Raw genomic sequence first — 20,573 nt, 5'->3', positions numbered from 1 at the left:
TGGGCTCCTGCCAGGTCGCATGCTCTGGGCTCCTGCCAGGTCACATGTGATGTGCCCAGGCCTGCCAGGCTCCTTCCCTTCCCCTGTACCCTGGGCCCACCCTGGACAGTTCTTGTGTCCCCGGGAAAGCAGATCCTGGAGACTTCAGTCCTTGGGTGGTTTTTGGGTTGTTCTAAGTATGCAAGCATGGCCTGGGGTGGTGGACACCCAGGGCTGTAGCGGTCCCCAGGAGGGGGAGCTCTGAGAGAGCAGGTGTTTAGATGCTGCACCCAAGAGCAGCTGTGATGGGGCAGGTGTGGGTGGGATGCAGCTGGCCTGAGGTCCACCACATGGGGTGGTGGAAGGGCAGCTGCCTTCTCTCTCTCCCACAACACCCACTCCCCAGAGACGCAGAGGCCAGGTGGACCCAAGAGACCACTTAAAGACGGACATTAGGGAGGCTGCTGAGGGAACAGCAAGTGACACCTACCCCAGCGACCAGCTGTGGATGCTGGGCAGAACTGAGGCCGTCCAGAGGCCAGCAATACAAAGTCCTTGAGGAGTCTGGAGACCATTAGGGGCCTAATCCACTTTTTTTTTTTTTTTTTTTTTTTTGAGACAGGGTCTCACTGTCTCCCAGGCTGGAGTGCAGTAGCATGATCTTAGCTCACTGCACCCTTGAACTCCGGGGCTCACGTGATCTTCCTGCCTCAGCCTCCTGAGTAGCGGGAACCAAAGGCACTTGCCACCATGTCCAGCTAATTAAAAACTTTTTTTTGGTAGAGAAAGGGTCTCACTATATTGCCCAGGCTGGTCTTCAACTCCCAGCCTCAAGTGATGCTCCCGCCTCCACCTCCTGAAGTGCTGGGCTAACAGGTGAGGCTCCACACTGGGCTCTGTTTAACAATCAGAGCTCACTGCAGCCTTGAGCTCCTGCACCAAGTGACCCTCCCATCTCAGCCTCCTGAGTAGCTGGGACCACAGGTGTGGGACACCATGCCCAGCTAATTTTCTATTTTTTTAAAGAGATGAGGGTCTCACTATGTTGCCCAGGCTGGTATTGAACTCCTGAGCTTAAGAGACCCTCCTGTCTTGGCCTCCCAAAGTACTGGGATTACAGGCCTCAGCCACCATACCTGGACTCCACTCACTTCTCAACAGAGTGGAGGCTCAGAGAGAAGCACCGTTTTCCCCAGGCTCCAGAATGTGTGTGTGTGGGAGGGTCCCAGGCTGTGGCCAGTGGCCCCTCTGCTACCCCGATGAGCCATGTGTCTTGGTGTTCTGGCCCCTGTGTAGCCTCCTCCCCCTGAATTGGGACAGGCTCCAGATCTTGCTTTACCAGTAGAATGTGGCAAAAGTGGCAGGGTGTCACTTCTGGGCAGTAAGGAAGCCTGGCAGCTTCCCAGGAGGTCAGTGGCCCCATAAAGAGTCTACCCTGGGACTGTGGTATGGTGCAAAACCAGCCTAGCCTGAGGAAGCCATGGAAGGAAGGAGCCAAGCCCATGGCCACTGCTGAGCTCACTGAGGGCAGCCCTGTGGGTAGCACCATCTTTCACGCAGGTCCTCCAGCCCCGCCAGCCTGCCTAGCTAATGCCACATGGAGTCCCTGCTGACTCCTGTCCCAGCTAGAATTGGAAGCAAACAGAATGGCCCCTGCTTAGGCTGTGAAACTTTAATATAGTCTGTTACTCGGGTGGGTGCGGTGGCTCACGCCTGTAATCCCAGCACTTTGGGAGGCCGAGGTGGTTGGATCATGAGGTCAGGAGATCGAGACCATCCTGGCTAACACGGTGAAACCCCGTCTCTACTAAAAATACAAAAAAAAAAATAGCCGGGCATGGTGGGGGGCACCTGTAGTCCCAGCTATTCGGGAAGCTGAGGCAGGAGAATGGCGTGAACCCGGGAGGCAGAGCTTGCAGTGAGTTGAGATTGCACCACTGCACTCCAGCCTGGGCGACAGAGCAAGACTCCGTCTAAAAAAAAAAAAAAAAAAAAAAAAAAAAGACAGTCTGTTAGCCACAGACAGCAGTAGCCAGGATTTTACCCCTGAGAAAGACATCTGCTGCAGCCACATGCTGGCCCCAAAGAAAACTGGCTCTAAATTGGCCTCTAGACAGTTCCTCCTGCAAAACCTCCCAAAGCCTTTTGGAGAAGCACTCCAACAGGCTGAGAGGCAAAAAACCCACAGTCATGGTGTGCTGGGGCGGGAGTCCATGTGGAGAAAGCAGCACCTGGCCTGAGCAAGCGGACGCTCAGGAAAACACACATTGACCATCCCTGGGCACGCCCCTCACCCTGTGAGTCCCTGAACACCGGTGGGCTGGGAATGAAGGACCAGGAGTCTGTCTCCGTCCTGGAAGTATGAAGGACCCCTACCCTGTAGGAGATCCTTGGGTGGTGCATGCAGGGACGGGGGAGACCCAGGGCTGCCTCAGGCTCCACCCCTGAGCAGGCCTGGGGCAGAGCCGGCTCCGTTCAGGGCTGGCCTCCATGCTATGTCTGGGTGCATCCCATGTGAGTGTCCCATCTCTCCCTGCGTCCCACACTCCCTTTCTGCCCCCCAGTGGAGCAGGAGCATTTGTGTCCCAGCTCTGCGGTCTGGTGGGGCTATGGTGAGAGGCCTGGAGCAGCGACAGTCCTGCCTGGCCTCACTGAAGCAGGGCCTGAGGAGCCGCAGCCCCCCCACCTGGGCAAGTTACTAATTGGTCACACGATTGACCAAAGGCCCCCAAGAGGTACCCTCTTAAACCTCAAGGTGACTCATCAGCAAAGGTGAAACTGTCCTTGCTGGAGTAACCGAGACTGTACTTCCCCAGCAGACGCTCCTGTGGGCAAGCTCAGTGGGTTAATCTGGTTTCACTCACCCCATGGCTTTGGACATGTGTCCCCCATGCCCAGCTGCCTGGCCTCCCAGGGCACCAGCTACTCCTCAGTAGCTGCCTCAGACCCTCTCCTGAGAGGACCCTCAGCAAGTTGCATGTCTCCTGGCCACTGGCTGAGGTCAACAGCACAGGAATGGTGTATAACAGAGCAGCCACGCAGGCTTCAGAGTGGTCCAGGCCTGGGCCCAACACTCACAAACTGCATGGCCCTTGGGCAACTCCCAGACCCCAAGCCAGCTCTCCTCATCTCTAACAGGAATAGCAACATCCCCTGAGGGTGGCCAGGAGTTGCCATGAGAGGCTGATGGAAGCACCAGGTCTGTGCTGGGCAGGCACCCACCTCAGGCTCCACAGTGGGGTGCACCCAATCACCCTTGGAGCCGCCTGTCTGGACTGGACCCCAGCTCAAGGCCTACAGCCAGGGACATGCCCAGACAGGGCAGCTGCTGGGGACCTTCCAGTGAAAAACTGACCCAGTGTGCTTCTCAACTTTTTTTTGAGACAGAGTCTCACTCTGTCGCCCAGGCTGGAATGCAGTGGCGCAATCTCAGCTCACCATAAGCTCCACCTCCCAGGTTCACGCCATCCTCCTGCCTCAGCCTCCCAAGTAGCTGGGACTACAGGTACCCACTGCCACGCCTGGCTAATTTTTTGTAATTTTAGTAGAGATGGGGTTTCACCATGTTAGCCAGGATGGTCTCATCTCCTGACCTCATGATCCGCCTGCCTCGGCCTCCTAAAGTCCTGGGATTACAGGCGTGAGCCACCGCACTTTAGAACCTCTTCCCCAGGTTCGAATTCTTTCTTTTTCAGGAGTCTTGCTCTGCCACCAGGCTGGAGTGCAGTGCCATCCTCTCAGCTCAATGCAGCCTCCGCCTCCTGGGTTCAAGCGATTCTCTTGCCTCAGGTTCCCAAGTAGCTGGGGCTACAGGTGCACACCACCACGTCCGGCTAATTTTTGTTATTTTAGCAGAGACAAGGTTTCACCGTGGTTAGGCTGGTCTCGATCTCCTGACGTCGTGATCCACTCGCTTCGGCCTCTCAAAGTACTGGAATTACAGGCGAGAGCCACCGTGCCCAGCCAAAGGTTCTCATTCTTTGGCAGGGTTAATCACACAAAACCATCGGCCTGTTTATCTGGAAGCAATCTTGGGGCCTTGACAGTGACAAGCAGCTCCAGGCCAACTTCAGCTACAGGGCGAGGCCCGAGGTGCAGCCAGGTGGGTACGGGAAACAGGCTGTGACCAACTCCAGTGAAAGTCTATTTATTTGCTCATCATGAGACAGAACGCTACAATCTGTTCAACACTGGGCTGGACATTGCAGTGATTAGGGGCAGGCGTGAGGCAGGGTAAGGCCTCTGAGCCCGAGGACAAATGTCCATGACAGAGGCTTCCAGAAGACTCGTCCCTTACCCTGCGGGGCAGAAATAGAAATCACATGATCACCGCTGATTTGCAGTGGAGAGGGCGCTGAGCTGGGCCCGGCAGGCAGGCAGCCTCAGCAGAGGTGCAGGCAGTCAGCATGGCGCGGCCCTCCCGCCAGCACCGTCAGGTCAGCAGAGGTTCAGGCAGTCAGCATGGCGCGGCCCTCCAGCCAGCACTGTCAGGGAGGGGGATGCTGCTCCTGCCTGGGGCCTGCCTTCATTTTGAGGGCCCCTGGCCCCAGCTGAGGTCAAGAGGGGACCTGGGGCTGCCCCAGCACCCTGAAAGCCCCGGCTGGGCAGCTCTGGAGGAGAAAGGACACAGGTCCCTGAGGCCCCGTCTGCCCAGGGTTGTTCCTTCCCCTCCCTCCTCCTCAGGCTGGGGCAGGGTGGCACTGCTAGGACCCTCTGCCATGGCTTTGTGACGTTGCAGCTATGCTCGGCGGGACCCTCCCCCTGTCCCCCACCCCACCCCTGCATCGGAGTGTAGGGCAGGCAGCAAGCAGCATTTGGGGGATGCAGGGTGGAGCGGATGCTAGAAGTGTGTGATGCACCCACGGCACTGACAGCCTCTCCACCCGCAGAGGCTGAGGGCCCACAAGGCACAGGACTGCCCCCTGCCCACCAGGCCCTACGAGACACATGGCAGCCTTGAGGCCCAATGACGAGCTCAGCTTCCTCCTGTCTGCACGTGGCCAGGCCTCGGAGCAGCAGCTCGTGGCAGCATGAGGGAGGGCGGGGAGGACCCGAGGAATCTCGGCAGTGCCTGTCCTCAGCAGGTCAGCTGAACGGGGCATGCCATGGTCCGATGGGCAGCGTGACCCCAGGGCACTGGGAACTGCACGGAAGGTGCCAAGGAGCAGGAACCGTCTAGGCGTGTGACCGCCTGTGCTGGGGGGCTGAGCCTCAGAGCTCTGTGCTTGCGAGGAAAGCCTCCCCCAGGCTGCCCACCCCTCATCAGCCCCTCATGGAGGACTGGGGGCCACTCCCCACCCCCCAGGCTTCTTTGGGCTGGTTCTGGAGGGGGATGGGGCATTCCCTTTATTGCGCCCCCTTGTTCCGAGGCTCCTGTGCCTTTACGGTCAAGTGTGTCCATAATACTTGTGTTCCTCCCTTGCAGCAGAAAGTCCCCTCCGGCTTTGCAGGAAGGAGCTGCAGGAACAGGCAGCAGGGTGGGAGAGGCCCGGTGAGGGCAGCCCCCTCCCAGTGAATGCAGCCACACTGGGTCAGCCCTGGGGACGGTGCATGCGCAGGTAGGCAGGGCCAGGGTGGCAGCAGAGGCAGAGGTTTCCAGAAGCAGGAAGGGGAGCTGAAGAGCCTGTGGGGAAGAGAAGAGCACGGCAGGGTGAAGGCCCGGTGGAGACACTCTGCCCACCCCACACCCTGCCTATGGGCCACATATCTGGGCCTGGGTGCTCCACGAGCACGAGCCCTTCTCCAGGCCATGGTGTCTCCCTGCAGCCACCAGGCACCTCCCAGTCCCCACACAAATAAAGGCACTGATGGATCCAAAGTTGGTTGCACAGCCCAGTGGCCGTGGACCCTGCTGTGTGAGCTTGGCACAAGTCACCAAACCTCTGGGCTACGCTGGTGCACAAGGTGGTGGACTCTGCAGTCCCCACGGCCCCTTCCAGCTCTGCCGTTCTCTGTGCCCATCCAGGGCCTTCTGCTTTTGTGGCTGGAGGCACCAAGCTCCCATACCCTCCTGTCTGCTGTGGCATACCTGCCACAGATGGGCACGCTCTGTGCGTGCCCACGATGTTCTGTTCCCGAGCCCGTGTAGCACCGGGCCTGCAGCTGGGGCAGGCCGACGAGCCCAGTAGATGGCTGGCAGCTCCTTGCAGAAGATAGCAGGGGTCAGATGGACAGAAAGGCGGGCTCTGCAGGGGTCCAAAGGGTAGGGCCTGGCAGCGGCTGCCCAGCCGACATCACATGGTCCGGCTGTACTCGATGCCACTCTTGGAAGAGATGCCCGACCATGGCAGGAAGCTGCAGAGCAGGCTATGGGCCTGGCGGTAGACTCTGTGCGGGATGGAGCAGGGGCTCAGGCTGGCTAGTGCAGAGCCCAGGTGCTGGATGTAGTCCGTGGGGCTCTGTTAAGGAAGATTCCGACTTGCCCTGACCATGCTCACCAGGGCACAGTCATCAGGGGCCCACACAGTGGCCTGCGGGACTGTGTGCAGACGGCAAGCCACGCTCAGGAGGCAGAGAGCCCGCTAAGCCTCTGCAAAGCTGGAAAGGCTCATGAGGCGAAGTGGCCTCTGCTGTGCAAAATAACAAAGGGTGGCGTCTGGGGACAGAGGGGGCCTTCTGAGTGAGGCCACGGGCATGTGGACACCCCTACAATCAGGGATGTACAGCGGGTGGGGAAGGGGCCTGGCAGAAGAGCAGGTGCTTCTGGTTCTCCCTAGATCCTCAACCCGTGAGGCAGCAAGAGGGACAGAGCCCTGTCCTTACGACAAGGAGGGGGTCAACAGTGCTGACCCCTAGATGTCTGCAGGGGCCTGTCTTCAAGGCTAGAAGGCCTGTGGAGTGTGGGGTCACCCCTCTCTTTCCTGCTTATTATTCTATGTAATGAATAAATGCTAGACTCCTGAATTTGAAAGCACACACAGCATGTTTTGGGCCACATTCTGTGACTATTAGTTTCCTGGCTTCCTTCCCACCTGTCAGGGGCCAGTGAGAATTAAGGAGAAGAAGCGGGGAAGGGCACACCTTTGAGTCATGCATCCCATAAGGAAGGTTTGAACCCAGGTGTTCAAAAAAAGTAAAAATCTCTTCTCACCGCACTTGTTTCCCCTCTGCTAGCACGGGCTCTGAGAGGGCAGGAGATCCCGTCTGTTTTGCGCACTGCTGATCCCCAGTGCAAATGGAGCAGGAGGCTCTCCAGCTGGGTGTGGGGGCTCATGCCTATAATCCCAGCACTCTGGGAGGCTGAGGCAGGCGGATCATTTGAGCTCAGGAGTTCGAGACCAGCCTGGGCAACATGGTAATATGTACAGCTGGATTTACCCAAATGTGCGTCAGATTTACCCACAACACGATCAGATCAGGGAGAGAAGCGTCCATAAGCCTGGCCACCTGAACATCATCTGAGGGGGACCACCGTTCCAACTTCCTCACTGGCTCTGCCACCTTACGGACAGGAAGCCACAGTCCCTCTCCCCCAGAAGTTAAGGATATAAAATCGTCCAGGGAGGGTGGCCGCCATTGATGTAGAGGACATAGGTGAAGCCATCTTTGAGGACCCCTCGGATGGAGTAGTAATAGGGGAGATAGTGGTGCTGCTTGAAGTCTCTGTTTTCGTAGAAGCTTATTGCTGTGTTGTTGGTGGTGAGGACATGAAGGTAAATGGCTTTGCAGTGGTCCTGGGCGGTGGTTGATATGTGATCCTTTAAACTTTCAAGTAAGAGGGAACCTTGGGGAGAAGGGGTAAAGGTTATCCAGGCAGAGCAGTTAGGAAGGAAGGATGACTGGACTAGGAAGGGGGCTTTGCACGAGTCTCTCAGAGATGTCTCGGTCCACCGTATCAGAGACCAGCCTTCCTTCACCACCATTGTCAAAGTCCCTAAAATCTCATGGCCAGAGGGAGCCTGGTAGCTACAGACTGCTGGGAGGGACTGCAGAGGTGGCCTGGTAGCGCCCTCCCAGGGGCTGGGCCCGCAAGGAGACTCCCTTTCAGACAACAAACAGGGTAAATGTGAGCCCAGGAAAACATGGACTAGATGGGCCTGGGTTTAAAATTAATTAAGACTCTGCCGCTCACTGGCCGTGTGGCTGAGTGGGATGGGACATCAGAGAAACGGTGAGTGGTGCTTCCTTGTGTGTGTTCACACTTTCTACTCTGAATCATGAGCAGTGAATACACGAGTTGTACGTGTGGCGGCAGCAGGAGTGAGAGGTGCCCGTTTCCTCAGCTCCATCCTAGGGGCTGAGCAAGGCTGTGGCAGAAAGGCCTGGGGGCATGTGGAAAGAGGATGGCTGAAGGTGGTGGCTGTGCTGGCAGGGGAGGGATGATGAAAGTCTGGCCACATGGGGATGGGGATGGAAGATGAGACTGAGGGATGTTCACAAGCCAGAGTTGTTCGGGTCAGGGAAGAGACTGGGTGCAGATGGGACGGGGGTGGGGTGGGACAAGGGGGTGGGATGGGCGCCAAGCCACAGGCCCGGCTGCCCTTACCTATGCCATGCTTCCTGAACTCTTTTACGACGCCCAGACTGAGGATGTACGCGACTTGTGTGTCAACAGAGAAGCTGGACGCTAGAATATCTCCATCCTAGAGGAAGAGTCAGACAGAAAGTCAGGCTCACGCTCCTGGCACACAGCTCACTGCACAGTCCGGCCCCGGCGGGCTCTGCACCGACTCCCCACCACGACAGCCAGAGGGACACCGACTGGAGGGGCAGAATCAAGAGGCAGTGGAGAGGGGCCCCCATTCCCCACGGAAATGAGAGCGTTTATGCCCTTCTGGTGAAAAATGGCTGAAGTAAGAACACACAGAAAAGAAGCTTCTCTTGGAGGTGTGTGGGAGGCCTAGCCAAGGACGGGAATGAGGCTCTGATGCCAGCACGAGGTAAAGTTATGGCACGAAGGGAGCAACTACACAGCACCGCACCGGCCTCATGGGAATGCACACGTGTCACCTGGTACACCTGGATGCAGGACAGCGGACAAATGCAGTTTTAGAGGTTCCGTTAGAGAATCGCACGCTGCCCCAGGTGGTGTTGGAGGAGGGAAACTCGGGCGGCCGTCCAACCCCCTCTGCTACCCCTACAGGGAGAGGACGCCACCACACCTACGTAAAACCACCCACCATCTCTTGGTTCTAGAGATGGATTTCCGGGTGGGAGTCATGAATCCGATCAGCATGAGGCTCTTAACATCTTCCAACTGGTAAAGAACAAGAAGGCCTTTCTGCTCCCACGTGCTGGGCTGGGGTCATCCTGTCCGGGCTCCCTGTTCTCCCAGCCCTCTTCAAGCCACAGTTCACCCGGACATATCAGTCCAGGGAGGAAGGCGTCCTTATCACTCGTTACTCCAGGCCTGCAGGAAGGGTGTCTGTTCCCCAGCTGACATCTCCTAACAGGGTCTACTTTGCCCTGACCTTGAACTCACTAAGTCTGAGAGGAAGAGGGGGGAGCCGAATGAGTGCCAGCGTGCAGGCCAGAGGGCCCTCTACTGAGAGCCAGGAACACGAACCAAAGGGTCCCCATGTCAGCCCTGAGGTAACACAAACACATTCAAGGGGAGGAAGAGACCCAGCCGCCACCTGAGGGCAGGCGCACAGTCACCAGGGGGCACTCAGGAAAGCCACCCGGAGGCGGAGGGGGTTCAGGGGAATGAGTCATGGAGGGAAGGTGGGGGCCATGTGTCCCATCAAGAAGAGAGATCAGGCTGGGCACGGTGGCTCCCACCTGTAATCCTAGCACTATGGGAGGCCGAGGCAGGCAGACCACTTGAGGCCAGGGGTTCCAGACCAGCATGGCCAACACGGTGAAACTGCATCTCCACTAAAAATACAAAAATTAGCTGGGTGTGGTGGCGCACGTCTAAATCCTAGCTACTTGAGAGGTGGAGGTTGCAGTGAGCCGCAATCAGGATCGCACCACTGCACTCCATCCTGGGTGACAGTGAGACTCCGTTTCAGTAAAAAAAAAAAAAAAAGCCGGGGGGAGAGAAAAGAATGTTGACATTTGCATTCTGCTACATCTTAGCTCTTAAAAATCAAACAAAAAAGCTCAGGAGGAAGCTAGGACAGAAAAAGTGACGCAGGAGAAAAAAGCTGTGCCAGACAGAGCATGACCATAGGCAAAACAGGGTAGATGCCAGTGGATTCGGGTCCTTAAAGGGAGAGACACACCTTCTTGCACTTTTATTTACTTATTTAGAGACAGAGTCTCCCTCTGTCACCCAGGCTAGAGTGCAATGGTGCAATCTCAGCTCCCTGCAACCTCCGGGTTCAAGTGATGCTTGTGCCTCGGCCTCCGGAGTAGGTGGGATTAAAGGTGTGCACCATCATGCCTGGCTTATTTGTATTTTTACTTTTAGTAGAGACAAGATTTCACCATGTTGGCCAGGCTGGTCTCAAACTCCTGACCTCAAGTGATCTGCCCACCTGGGCCTCCCAAAGTGCTGGGGATTACAGGTGTGAGCCACCGTGCACAGCCCCTATCTAACTTTTCTTTTTCTTTGAGACGAAGTCTTGCTCTTGTCCCTCAGGCTGGAGTGCAAAGGTGCGATCCCGGCTCACTGCGACCTCTGCCTCCTGGGTTCAAGCGATTCCCCTGCCTCAGCCTCCCCAGTAGCTGGGATTACAGGTGCCTGCCACCACACCCAGCTAATTTTTGTATTTTTAGTAGAGACGGGGTTTCACCAGGTTGGCCCAGGCTGGTCTCGAACTCCTGACCTCAGGTGGTCCGCCTGCCTTGGTCTCCCAAAGTGCTAGGATTACAGATGTGAGCCACCGCGCCTGGCCCTTTCTCTAACTTTTAAAGAAATAACCTCAAGCCAAACAAATTGAAGCATCTGCCAGTTGTTGGTGGGTTTTTCCGTCCTTGGCTAAATCCTTGGGTGGTAAACATTATCTCAGATGCTGGGATGACCAACATTATCATGCAGAATCTTGACCAAAGTCAACCATTTGGAACAACGCGGCCATGGCCTTACTGTTTACATTGAGAGTGGGGTTTGCTAGCCTGGAGCGGGACTGAGGTGGGTCCACGGATGCCCAAAGGGTTCTTAGATCTTAAAGGGCTCTGTGAAGTCAGAAGAAACAAAATTATCTCTGTACTTTCCCTGACCTCTAACTGTAACTAGCATTTCCTTCAACAAGCTGAAGCAGTCTTAGCGGTTTCTATGACACCGCCGCCAACACAAATCAGGGATATTTTCATATCACGTTATAACTGCAGATTCTCAATGCATCATCTGTGCTCATTCCTGCTTCAGAATGACAGTGGTTATGAAGCCTGCTGCTGGGCATGACTGGAGGCCCATGTGCCACGAAATCACACACACACACAGAAAAGCGCCAGCCGGGGACGAGTGCCATTGGACACTTGGATTCCTCAGGCCAAAGGCTCCTTGGACAACAGCTGTGGAGCAGGCGGCATGATTCCATCGCAAGCCCCCTAGGGCTGTCCAGTGACAATGATTGCCAAGTCATCCCCGCATACACGTACGTACCTCTTTATGTATTTTGGTCCTGTTTTTAATTTCAGCTACTATCATTCCCACAATGGCACCTCTGTAGGTCGCAGCAAGGGAAAAGAACTTCTTGTTGGATGTGATATCACGATACCATGAGTCTGGGTACCTGACAAAGAGAACATACTCGGGTGAACCTGCCATAGGTCAAGTCCAACTAAAGTCGTGCTCTAGACATGAGAACCACAGGGAGCTCTGGGCCACTTCCGCCTGCTGCTCTAAGGCTGACCCATCACTTAGTCTCTACCTAACTGTCACAGCCACCTTCTTTTTTTTTTTTTTTTTGAGACGGAGTCTCGCGCTGTCACCCAGGCTGGAGTGCAGTGGCCGGATCTCAGCTCACTGCAAGCTCCGCCTCCCGGGTTCACGCCATTCTCCTGCCTCCGCCTCCCAAGTAGCTGGGACTACAGGCATCCGCCACCTCGGCCGGCTAGTTTTTTGTATTTTTTAGTAGAGACGGGGTTTCACCGTGTTAACCAGGATGGTCTCGATCTCCTGACCTCGTGATCCGCCCGTCTCGGCCTCCCAAAGTGCTGGGATTACGGGCTTGAGCCACTGCGCCCGGCCGAACAGCCACCTTCTTAAAGCAGTAATCTGTCTAGACAGGACTGGGGATCTCTGACGGGAAATTATTATTATTATTTTTTTTTTGAGACAGAGTTTTGCTCTTGTTGCCCAGGCTGGAGTGCAATGGCGTGATCTCAGCCCACCGTAACCGCTGCCTCCTGGGTTCAGGCGATTCTCCTGCTTCAGCCTCTCGAGTAGCTGGGATTACAGGCATGTGCCACCACGCCTGGCTAATTTTGTATTTTTTTTAGTAGAGATGGGTTTTTTCCACGTTGGTCAGGCTGGTCTCAAACTCCCGACCTCATGTGATCTGCCCGTCTTGGCCTCCCAAAGTACTGGGATTACAGGTGTGAGCCATCGCGCCCGGCCCAGGAAAAAGAGTTTCATCTGACATGAAATTGTCTCCATGTAAGCAACTCATGGAGGGTGACCAGCAGGGCCCTGTTCTTCCATCAGGTGAGTGAAGATTTTAGGGCCTTTGTCACCCTGGGACACTGGATGAGTGCCTATGAGAATCTGTGAGACTTCTGGACACTGAAGACTAGGGGAGTGAGTGATTTGAGGAAGAGCCGGGTTCACAGCTGACAGGTGTCTGAGTTTACAATGCCTCCCCGGACAGGGAGGAACCTGCCCTTAAGGGGAATGTGAGGCTGAGGCTGCTAACGACTGCTCACCAAGAATGAGGCCAAGACCCCACTGAGAGGAGCAGGGAAAAAAGAACAGTGGGCATAAAGGCCCAGGACATAGTCATTAACAGGCGAATCCATCCTCAGAGAGACAAGGTCAGGAGGGCAGAGGCATGTGGAGTTTCACGGGTGTGTAGGTTTAGTTTTCCCGCCTCATGGCCCGGTTCATGTCACAGTCTTGGGAACCTGAGGCCTTAGGCTCACGAGGACTGCAGGAGAGACAGGCAGGCTGAGCGGCTCACATGGCCGAAGTCCACAGTCCAGCATGTCTCCACTGGCTCTCAGGCAGCCCTAGGCAGAGTCTGATCTATGCACTCACCACAGCTTTATTTCTCTAGATTAGTTTCCAGCAGTGAAACTGCTAGGCTGAAGAACACTTTTTTAATTTTGGTTTTTTTTTTCAGATGGAGTCTCACTGTCACCCAGGCTGGAGTTCAGTGTTGTACTCTCAGCTCACTGTGCAACCTCTGCCTTGCGGGTTCAAGTGATTCTCCTGCCTCAGCCTTCTGGGTAGGTGGGATTACAGGCACGTGCCACCACGCCCAGCTAATTTTTTTTTTTTTTTGAGACGGAGTCTCGCTGTGTTGCCCAGGCTGGAGTACAGTGGCCGGATCTCAACTCACTGCAAGCTCCGCCTCCCGGGTTTACGCCATTCTCCTGCCTCAGCCTCCCGAGTAGCTGGGACTACAGGTGCCCGCCACCTTGCCCAGCTAGTTTTTTGTATTTTTTAGTAGAGACGGAGTTTCACCGTGTTAGCCAGGATGGTCTCGATCTCCTGACCTCGTGATCCGCCCGTCTCGGCCTCCCAAAGTACTGGGATTACAGGCTTGAGCCACCGCCCCCGGCCTTTGTTTTTTTTTTTTGAGACAGAGTCTCACTGTCACTCAAGCTGGGGTGCAGTGGCGCAATCTCGGCTCACTGCAACCTCTGCCACCCGGGTTCAAGCGATTCTCCTGCCTCTGCCTCCTGAGTAGCTGGGATTACAGGTGCCTGCACCATGCCCAGCTAATGTTTTTGTATTTTTAGTAGAGACAGGGTTTCACCATCTTGGACAGGCTGGTCTTGAACTCCTGACCTCGTGATCCACTCGCCTTGGCCTCCCAAAGTGCGGGGATTACAAGCGTGAGCCACCACACCCAGCCCAATTTTTGTATTTTTAATAGAGATGAGGTTTCATCGAGACCAGGCTGGTCTCGAACTCCTGATCTGCCTGCCTCGGCCTCCCAAACTGCGGGATTATAGGCATGAGCCACTGCACCCAACCAAGAACAATTTTTTAACTCATGTTGCCACTGTCGGCCCACGTCACCTGGACTGACAGTTCCCCCCTCCACAGAGACAGTTCCCCCTCCACAGAGATGCACAGGGGTCCCCGCCACCGCCCTGCCAAGAGCATGAGGTTCAGTCAGTCTGAGGTGAACACTCAAGGAAATGCTGATGGCTGGCAAGATCTTGTTTATTTTCCATTTTCAAACTTTGTGTCAACTTTTTTCATCAAAAAAGCTGTATGTGCATATAATGTAGGCAAGACAGACCAGAAAAAACAATCATAGGGCCTAATATTAATCTACCTACCTCAAACTACTGAAACACTATTAATGGTACATACCCCCTTGTAAAATTTTTTTCACTCCCCCCCCCCAGTTCATACCTATCATTGTAAAATTTTATCTTGTACATGTTTTCAAATAAAAATAGGATCATGGTACATACTGCTTTCTAGTCTGCCTTTTTTCTTTTAATAGCTTTTTTTTTCTGAGACGGAATATTGCTCTTGTTGCCCAGGCTGGAATGCAATGGCGTGAACTCAGCTCACTGCAACCTCCGCCTCCCAGGTTCAAGCGATTCTCCTGCCTCAGGCTCCCAAGTAGCTGGGGTTACAGGCATGCACCTCCACACCCGGCTAATTTTGTATTTTTAGTAGAGACGGGGTTTCTCCATGTTGGTCGGGCTGGTCTTGAACTCCCGACCTCAGGTGATCCTCCCACCTCGGCCTCCCAAAGTGCTGGGATTATAGGCTCCTTTAACATCTTGTAAAAAATATTTCTCCATCAAAAGATATACCTCTTTGACAGGTTTTTTTTTTTTTTTTTTTTCCGGCTGAATGAATAATATTGCACTTTTATATGCACATATTCTTAATTACTCTAATGCATGTAACCAACTCCTTGCTGTTAAGATACTTGGGTGGCTTCTACATTTTCTGAATTATAAATAGTACCACACCCGATAGCTCTGTAACTGAAATTTCTCACAGAGCCCTTCTGGGGAACTCTGCACACCCTGAGAGGTGGAAAGAGCCCAGGAACAGGGGTCCCTGGATGAGCTGGGTGACCTGGGACCTCGTGGCCCCTCCAGGCCATTCCCGCCTTTGCAGCTTGGCCCTAAAGGTCCAAGAGGCCCCCACCCCCGCCACCCAGCTTCTGCACCTGAGGCTCGTGGGCTCTCCCCAACCCTGCAATCCACTCCACTTACTCGATGGGGAACCAGTCGCCACACAGGTGCTTCACAGTGTCTATGTCATCGTGGCAGAGGAGGCGCAGGCTGACCTCGCTGAGCGCGCTGGATGGCACCACCTCTGTCATTCACACCTGTGGGGAAGGGTGGGGGCGTCACCTCAGAGCCTGGTCCTCCTCATGCTCTGCTTGTGAGGTAGGCGAGACACAAGAGCATGGAGCATGTCCCACGGATGGACGCTCCTCGGCCAGCACTCAGAGGCCTCTGCCCCTCACAACCGCCCTTGCACTAGGCGTTGCAGTCACCCTCCTCTGCTGAGGAGACCCGGGCCCAGGAGGGCAGACAGGATGGTGAGCCAGCCCCCTCGCTGCTTAGCCCCAGCTGGGGGAAGCCCTGGCCAGCCTGTCTCTCCTCTCCCCCCATCTGAACTGGTCTCACATCTTAGGACAGTGGTCCTTCAGAGGGTCAGTGGCCCCAGCCAGCCTGACTTCTCTCAACGCCAGCCGTTGGCTGCCAATGACAGTTGTGGGTTCAGCAGCCCCCATGCCTCGTCCCCCTTCAAAGCAGCCTGGCAGCCGGGGCAGTGAGCGGCTGGATTTGCAGGGGAAGTGGCGCGGCTTTATTACCAGGGTGTGGGTCTGTGCTGAGCAGGTCACACCCAATTTCTCCTCCCCACCCAGCAAGCAAACACTCCTGGGCGGAAAGAAAGAGACTTCGGGGGATACCACAGTTCAAGTCGGGGGTCACGAGTGGCCAAGGACTCTTTTAAATCAGGAAAGTGCATCCAATCCAGGGGCTGGAGAAGAAGCCCCCCTTGTTTTATTTAACAAGGAAGTTACAGAAAGGAAGAGAGGAATGGAGGGAGGAAGGCTGGCCGGCGGCACTGAGAAGGGGAAAAACAGAAGCCTTAGTTCTTTAAGTTGTAAACCGGTCGTTAAAAGGAAAGGATGGGGCCTGGTGTGGTGGCTCACGCCTGTAATTGCAGCACTTTGGTAGGCTAAGGTGGGTGGACTGCCTGAGGTCAGGAGTTCAGGACCAGCCTGGCCAACATGGCAAAACCCTGTCTCTACTAAAAATACAAAAATTAACCAGGTTTGGTGGCGGGCAACTGTAATCCCAGTTACTGTGGAGGCTGAAGCAGGAGAATTGCTTGAACCCGGGATGTGGAGGCTGCAGTGAGCCAAGATTGCGCCACTGAACTCCAGCCTGGGCAACACAGTGAGACTCCGTCTCAAAAAAAAAAAAAAAAAAAAAGAAAAAAGGAAAGGATGGAAGGCTGGGCGTGGTGGCTCATGCCTGTCATCCCAGCACTTTGGAAGGCTGAGGTGGGAGGATCGCCTGAGCCCAGGAGTTTGAGACCAGCCTGGGCAACATAGCAAGACCCTGTCTCTAAAGATAAATAAATAAACCCATAAATAAATGGGAAAAGATGCTGCATTCATCCTTCCTTTTTAGGAGGAATTGTGTAGTTCATCTCAGGGTTGAGGAAAAGTTCTTTTTTACACAAGAATGCCGGCTAATAAAAGTAGAAATGATGACGGAATTAGAAAGTCACCATTTTGGAATCACCAACAGAAATGACTGAGTCAAAGAAGAATCAGGAAAGCCCGTGAAATCTGCAGGTCAAAGCGGCTGGGGGCAGGTGCAAGGTGTGAAGGCAGAGCTGCTGGGCTCCCAGGACTCACTCACTGCCCAGGAAAGGCCTCGTCTTTATCTGGCAGTGCCCACTCCACTGGCGGGACGAGCCCAGCCTCTCTGGGCTCCCGCCCTCCTGCTGCCATGGGTGGGAAGTGCCCACAGCCGTCCACTGTCCAGGCTTCTGCACAACCTTCCCCTTCCTGACAAGGGGAAAAATTTAGAAGCCGAATCTGGTGTCTCTGCTGGCTCAGCCTTAGCTAATCAGATTCCTGGAGCCTCCTCTGTGGAGTGGAGATGGCCAGGCCTCTCCCCAGGGTGGTTCGGTGCTAGAACGAGCTGATGGGGTCCAAGTGTCAGGACAGTGCTGGCAGGGAGGCGGTGCCCCTCTACACCAGCCTTGAGCACCCACTACTAGCTGATACTTGGCCCGGTCCAGTCACTTCCAGGGGTATACCCTTGATCTGGGACAGGGCCAACACTGATGTCCTGAGCAGCTCTGCTCTGACTCCTAACTTGTGTGGTTCTCAGCTCCTGGTTCAACGTCAGGCGTGCCAAGTAGTTCATGCTCAGCTTTATAGGGAGAAGCCTCTTTAAACTCACACCCCCACCCCGCCCTTGTGCCCACCCCTTTGTTCCCACGGTTCTGGATCCATGCACTGTTGACTCCAGACCCTTTAAAAATAGGCCGGGCGCAGTGGCTCATGCCTGTAATCCCAGCACTGTGGGAGGCCAAGGCGGGCAGATCCCCCGAGGTCAGTAGTTCAAGACCAGCCTGGCCAACATGATAAAACCCCATCTCTACAAAAATACAAATATTAGCCAGGCATGATGGCAGGTGCCTATAATCCTGGCTACTCAGGAGGCTGGGGTGGAAGAATCACTTGAACCCAGGAGGCGGAGGTTGCAGTGAGTCAAGATTGTGCCACTGCACTCCAGCCTAGGCAACAGTGCAAGACTCCATTTAAAAAAAAAAAAAAAAAAAAAAAAATCTGGGGCCAGGCGTGGTGGCTCACACCTGTAATCCTAGCACTTTGGGAGGTCCAGGCAGGTGGATTGCTTGAGGGAATTTGAGAACAGCCTGGCCAACACGGTGAAACACTATGACATGGTTTGGCTGTGTCTCTCCCCAAATCTCATCTTGAATTGTAGCTCCCCAAATTCCCATGTGTTGTGGGAGGGCCCCGGTGGGAGATAACTGAATCATGGGAGCAGTTTCGCCCATACTGTTCTTGTAGTGGTGAGTAAGTCCCACGAGATCTGATGGTTTGATAAGGGGTTTCCCTTTCTGCTTGGCTCTCATTCTCTCTTGCCACCACCATGTAAGACGTGCCTTGCACCGTCCACCATGATCGTGAGGCCTCCCCAGCCACGTACAACTGTGAGTCCATTAAACCTAGTTCCTTTATAAATTACCCAGTCTCAGCTATGTCTTTATCAGCAGCATGAAAACGGACTAACACACCCCATCTCTACTAAAACTATAAACATTAGCTGGGCGTGGTGGTGCACCTGCCATCCCAGCCACTCAGAAGGCTGAGGTTCAAGAATCACTTGAACCCGGGAGGCGGAGGTTGCAGTGAGCTGAGATGGCATCACTGCATTCCAGCCTGGGTGACGGAGTGAGACTCTGACTCAAAAATGAAACTAAACGAAACAAAACAAAACAGATGACAAAAAACACACAAAGAAACAAAACCTCTAAAAGAATAGATGAAGGTGTTAATCTTGTCAGGTGTGAGAAAAGCCTTGTGGTTATGTACAAAAAGTCCGTATTTTATATTAACAGATGCACAGTGGAATATGCAGAGGCAAAATGACAGAATGTTCCAGAATTTAGTTTTAGTTGGAGCAAAAAAGTGGCAAAATATTAATGAGCGTTAGAGCTGGATGACGGGTATGCCACGTGGATCTTTGAAAATGTTCTTAATTAAAACCAACCAGGGCCGGGTGTGGTGGCTCATGCCTGTAATCCCAGCACTTTGGGAGGCTGAGGCAGGCCGATCACAAGGTCAGGAGTTCAAGACTAGCCTGGCCAAGATGGTGAAACCCTATCTCTACTAAAAATACAAAAAAATTAGCTGGGCACAGTGGCAGGTGCCTGTAATCCCAGCTACTTGGGAGGCTGAGATGGTAGAACTGCTTGAACTTGGGCGGCAAAGGTTGCAGTGAGCCAAGATCGTGCCACTGCACTCCAGCCTGGGTGACAGAGTGAGATTCTGTCTCAAAAAACAAACAAAACAAACAAACAAAAGAAAAAATCATAAAAAAACAAAAACAAAACGCCCAAATTTCTCATTCCAGAAAGACTGGGTTTCCAATGTGGACTGTGGGTTTTCCAGGTGACTGAATGAAAGGCCTCTGGTGTCTACACTGAGAGCTCTGGAAAGCAGCGCTGTGTGCCGCAGCTGCCACCATGGGCTGTGTGACCCTGTATCCCTGGGAACAGTGGGTCCTGGGCACATGGCTGGCACTGACACACACTGGAACTGCAGGGGGAAAGCACCTGGTTCACTGTCAGTGGGGGGATACTACTCAGGGCCTGCACACTCCACTGAGGTCTCAAAATGCGACAGGACACCGGGTGGGCGTATAACTCAAGCACAGGTACTGTGTTTTTAGGAAGCCAGCTGAGGGCAGGCTCCCGCCCTTTTCCCCTCAGGGCTAAGAAAACCGGCAAATCCAGAAACCACTTACCCACACTTTGAACCTCTGAGACAAAGCCACTATAACCCTACAAAATCGAAGGCAGAGGCCGAGGCGGGTTCCTCAATTCAGCCTTTCCAGAGACAGCTCCTGACACAAGGGCCACAGCACATGGCCTCCTCCTTGCTACAGGAACCAGCACGGGGAAAAGGTCGCCTACCTGGCCACCCTGGGCAGAGCTCCAGAGCCCATAGGCCCAGCCGCCCAGGTTTCTGAGCTCCTGTGGGGCCAGCTGGCTCTGAAAAAAACACCTGCTCAGCTCTCACTGGACAGGGCAGGATGAGCACATGCAACCTGTGAAACCAGCCCAGGTCTGGAGGCCACAGACAGACCTGCCTGAGAGCTGGGTCCAGGAAGTGGGTTGACAAGGCCTTGACCTCCCTGGTTGCCTGGGGCAGGGATGACTTCCTGAGGGGATGAAAACGTTCCAGATCTTTAAAAAAATTTTTTTTTTGTCTTTTGAGACGGAGGGAGTCTCGCTCTGTCGCCCAGGCTGGAGTGGACTGGCACAATCTCGGCTCACTGCAAGCTCCGCCTCCCGGGTTCACGCCATTCTCCTGCCTCAGCCTCCAGAGTAGCTGGGACTACAGGCGCCCACCACCATGCCTGGCTAATTTTTGTATTTTTAGTAGAGACGGGGTTTCACTGTGTTGGACAGGATGGTCTCGATCTCCTGACCTTGTGATCCGCCCGCCTCGGCCTCCCAAAGTGCTGGGATTACAGGCGTGAGCCACTGGGCCCGGCCAACGTTCCAGATCTTGATTGTGGTGGTGGTGGCTACACAGACATCAAAGCTCACTGAACTGTACACTGAAAACCGGTGCAGTGCATTGTACGTGGATATCTTAAGCTTCAGTCAAATTGATTTTTGAAGATTTTCACAAATCTCTGTATTGTGGCTTGGTACTAAAGACAGATTCATAATGAGCTTGCATTTCTCATGTCCTGGGACTGCACATTTCCCCCAGTATCCTCATCTGTTTCCAGTTTGACTTTCAAGAAAAACACTGGGCTCCAAGATATACAACGAT

At 54.4% G+C, this 20,573-nt stretch overlaps 1 protein-coding gene across 18 annotated transcripts in view; it reads right to left on the bottom strand.

Annotated features, from left to right (window-relative positions):
• Nucleotides 1-4,095: 4,095 nt before the first annotated feature.
• The window catches only part of NAA60 (N-alpha-acetyltransferase 60, NatF catalytic subunit), a 42,070-nt gene continuing 25,592 nt past the window's right edge, over nt 4,096-20,573 (bottom strand). For 6 of the 18 annotated variants that reach the window (XR_001441604.3, XR_001441605.3, XR_001441603.3 and 3 more), the window contains 6 exons: nt 15,220-15,335; nt 11,471-11,600; nt 8,465-8,561; nt 7,468-7,702; nt 6,008-6,369; nt 4,111-5,602 (listed from right to left, as the gene is read on the bottom strand). Coding sequence is in view for 3 of the 18 variants with exons in the window: in XM_077983668.1 (XP_077839794.1) it covers nt 5,057-5,602; nt 6,008-6,306; nt 8,465-8,561; nt 11,471-11,600; nt 15,220-15,329 (1,182 nt within the window). In the remaining 15 variants the exon portion in view is untranslated. 18 annotated transcript variants of the gene reach the window in all.

This window comes from Macaca mulatta, chromosome 20 (genome assembly GCF_049350105.2).
Source record: "Macaca mulatta isolate MMU2019108-1 chromosome 20, T2T-MMU8v2.0, whole genome shotgun sequence".
In the NCBI taxonomy this organism is placed as follows: domain Eukaryota; kingdom Metazoa; phylum Chordata; class Mammalia; order Primates; family Cercopithecidae; genus Macaca; species Macaca mulatta.
The sequence above is the reverse complement of the archived record's forward strand: the minus strand, read 5'-3'. Positions and strand labels throughout refer to the sequence as shown.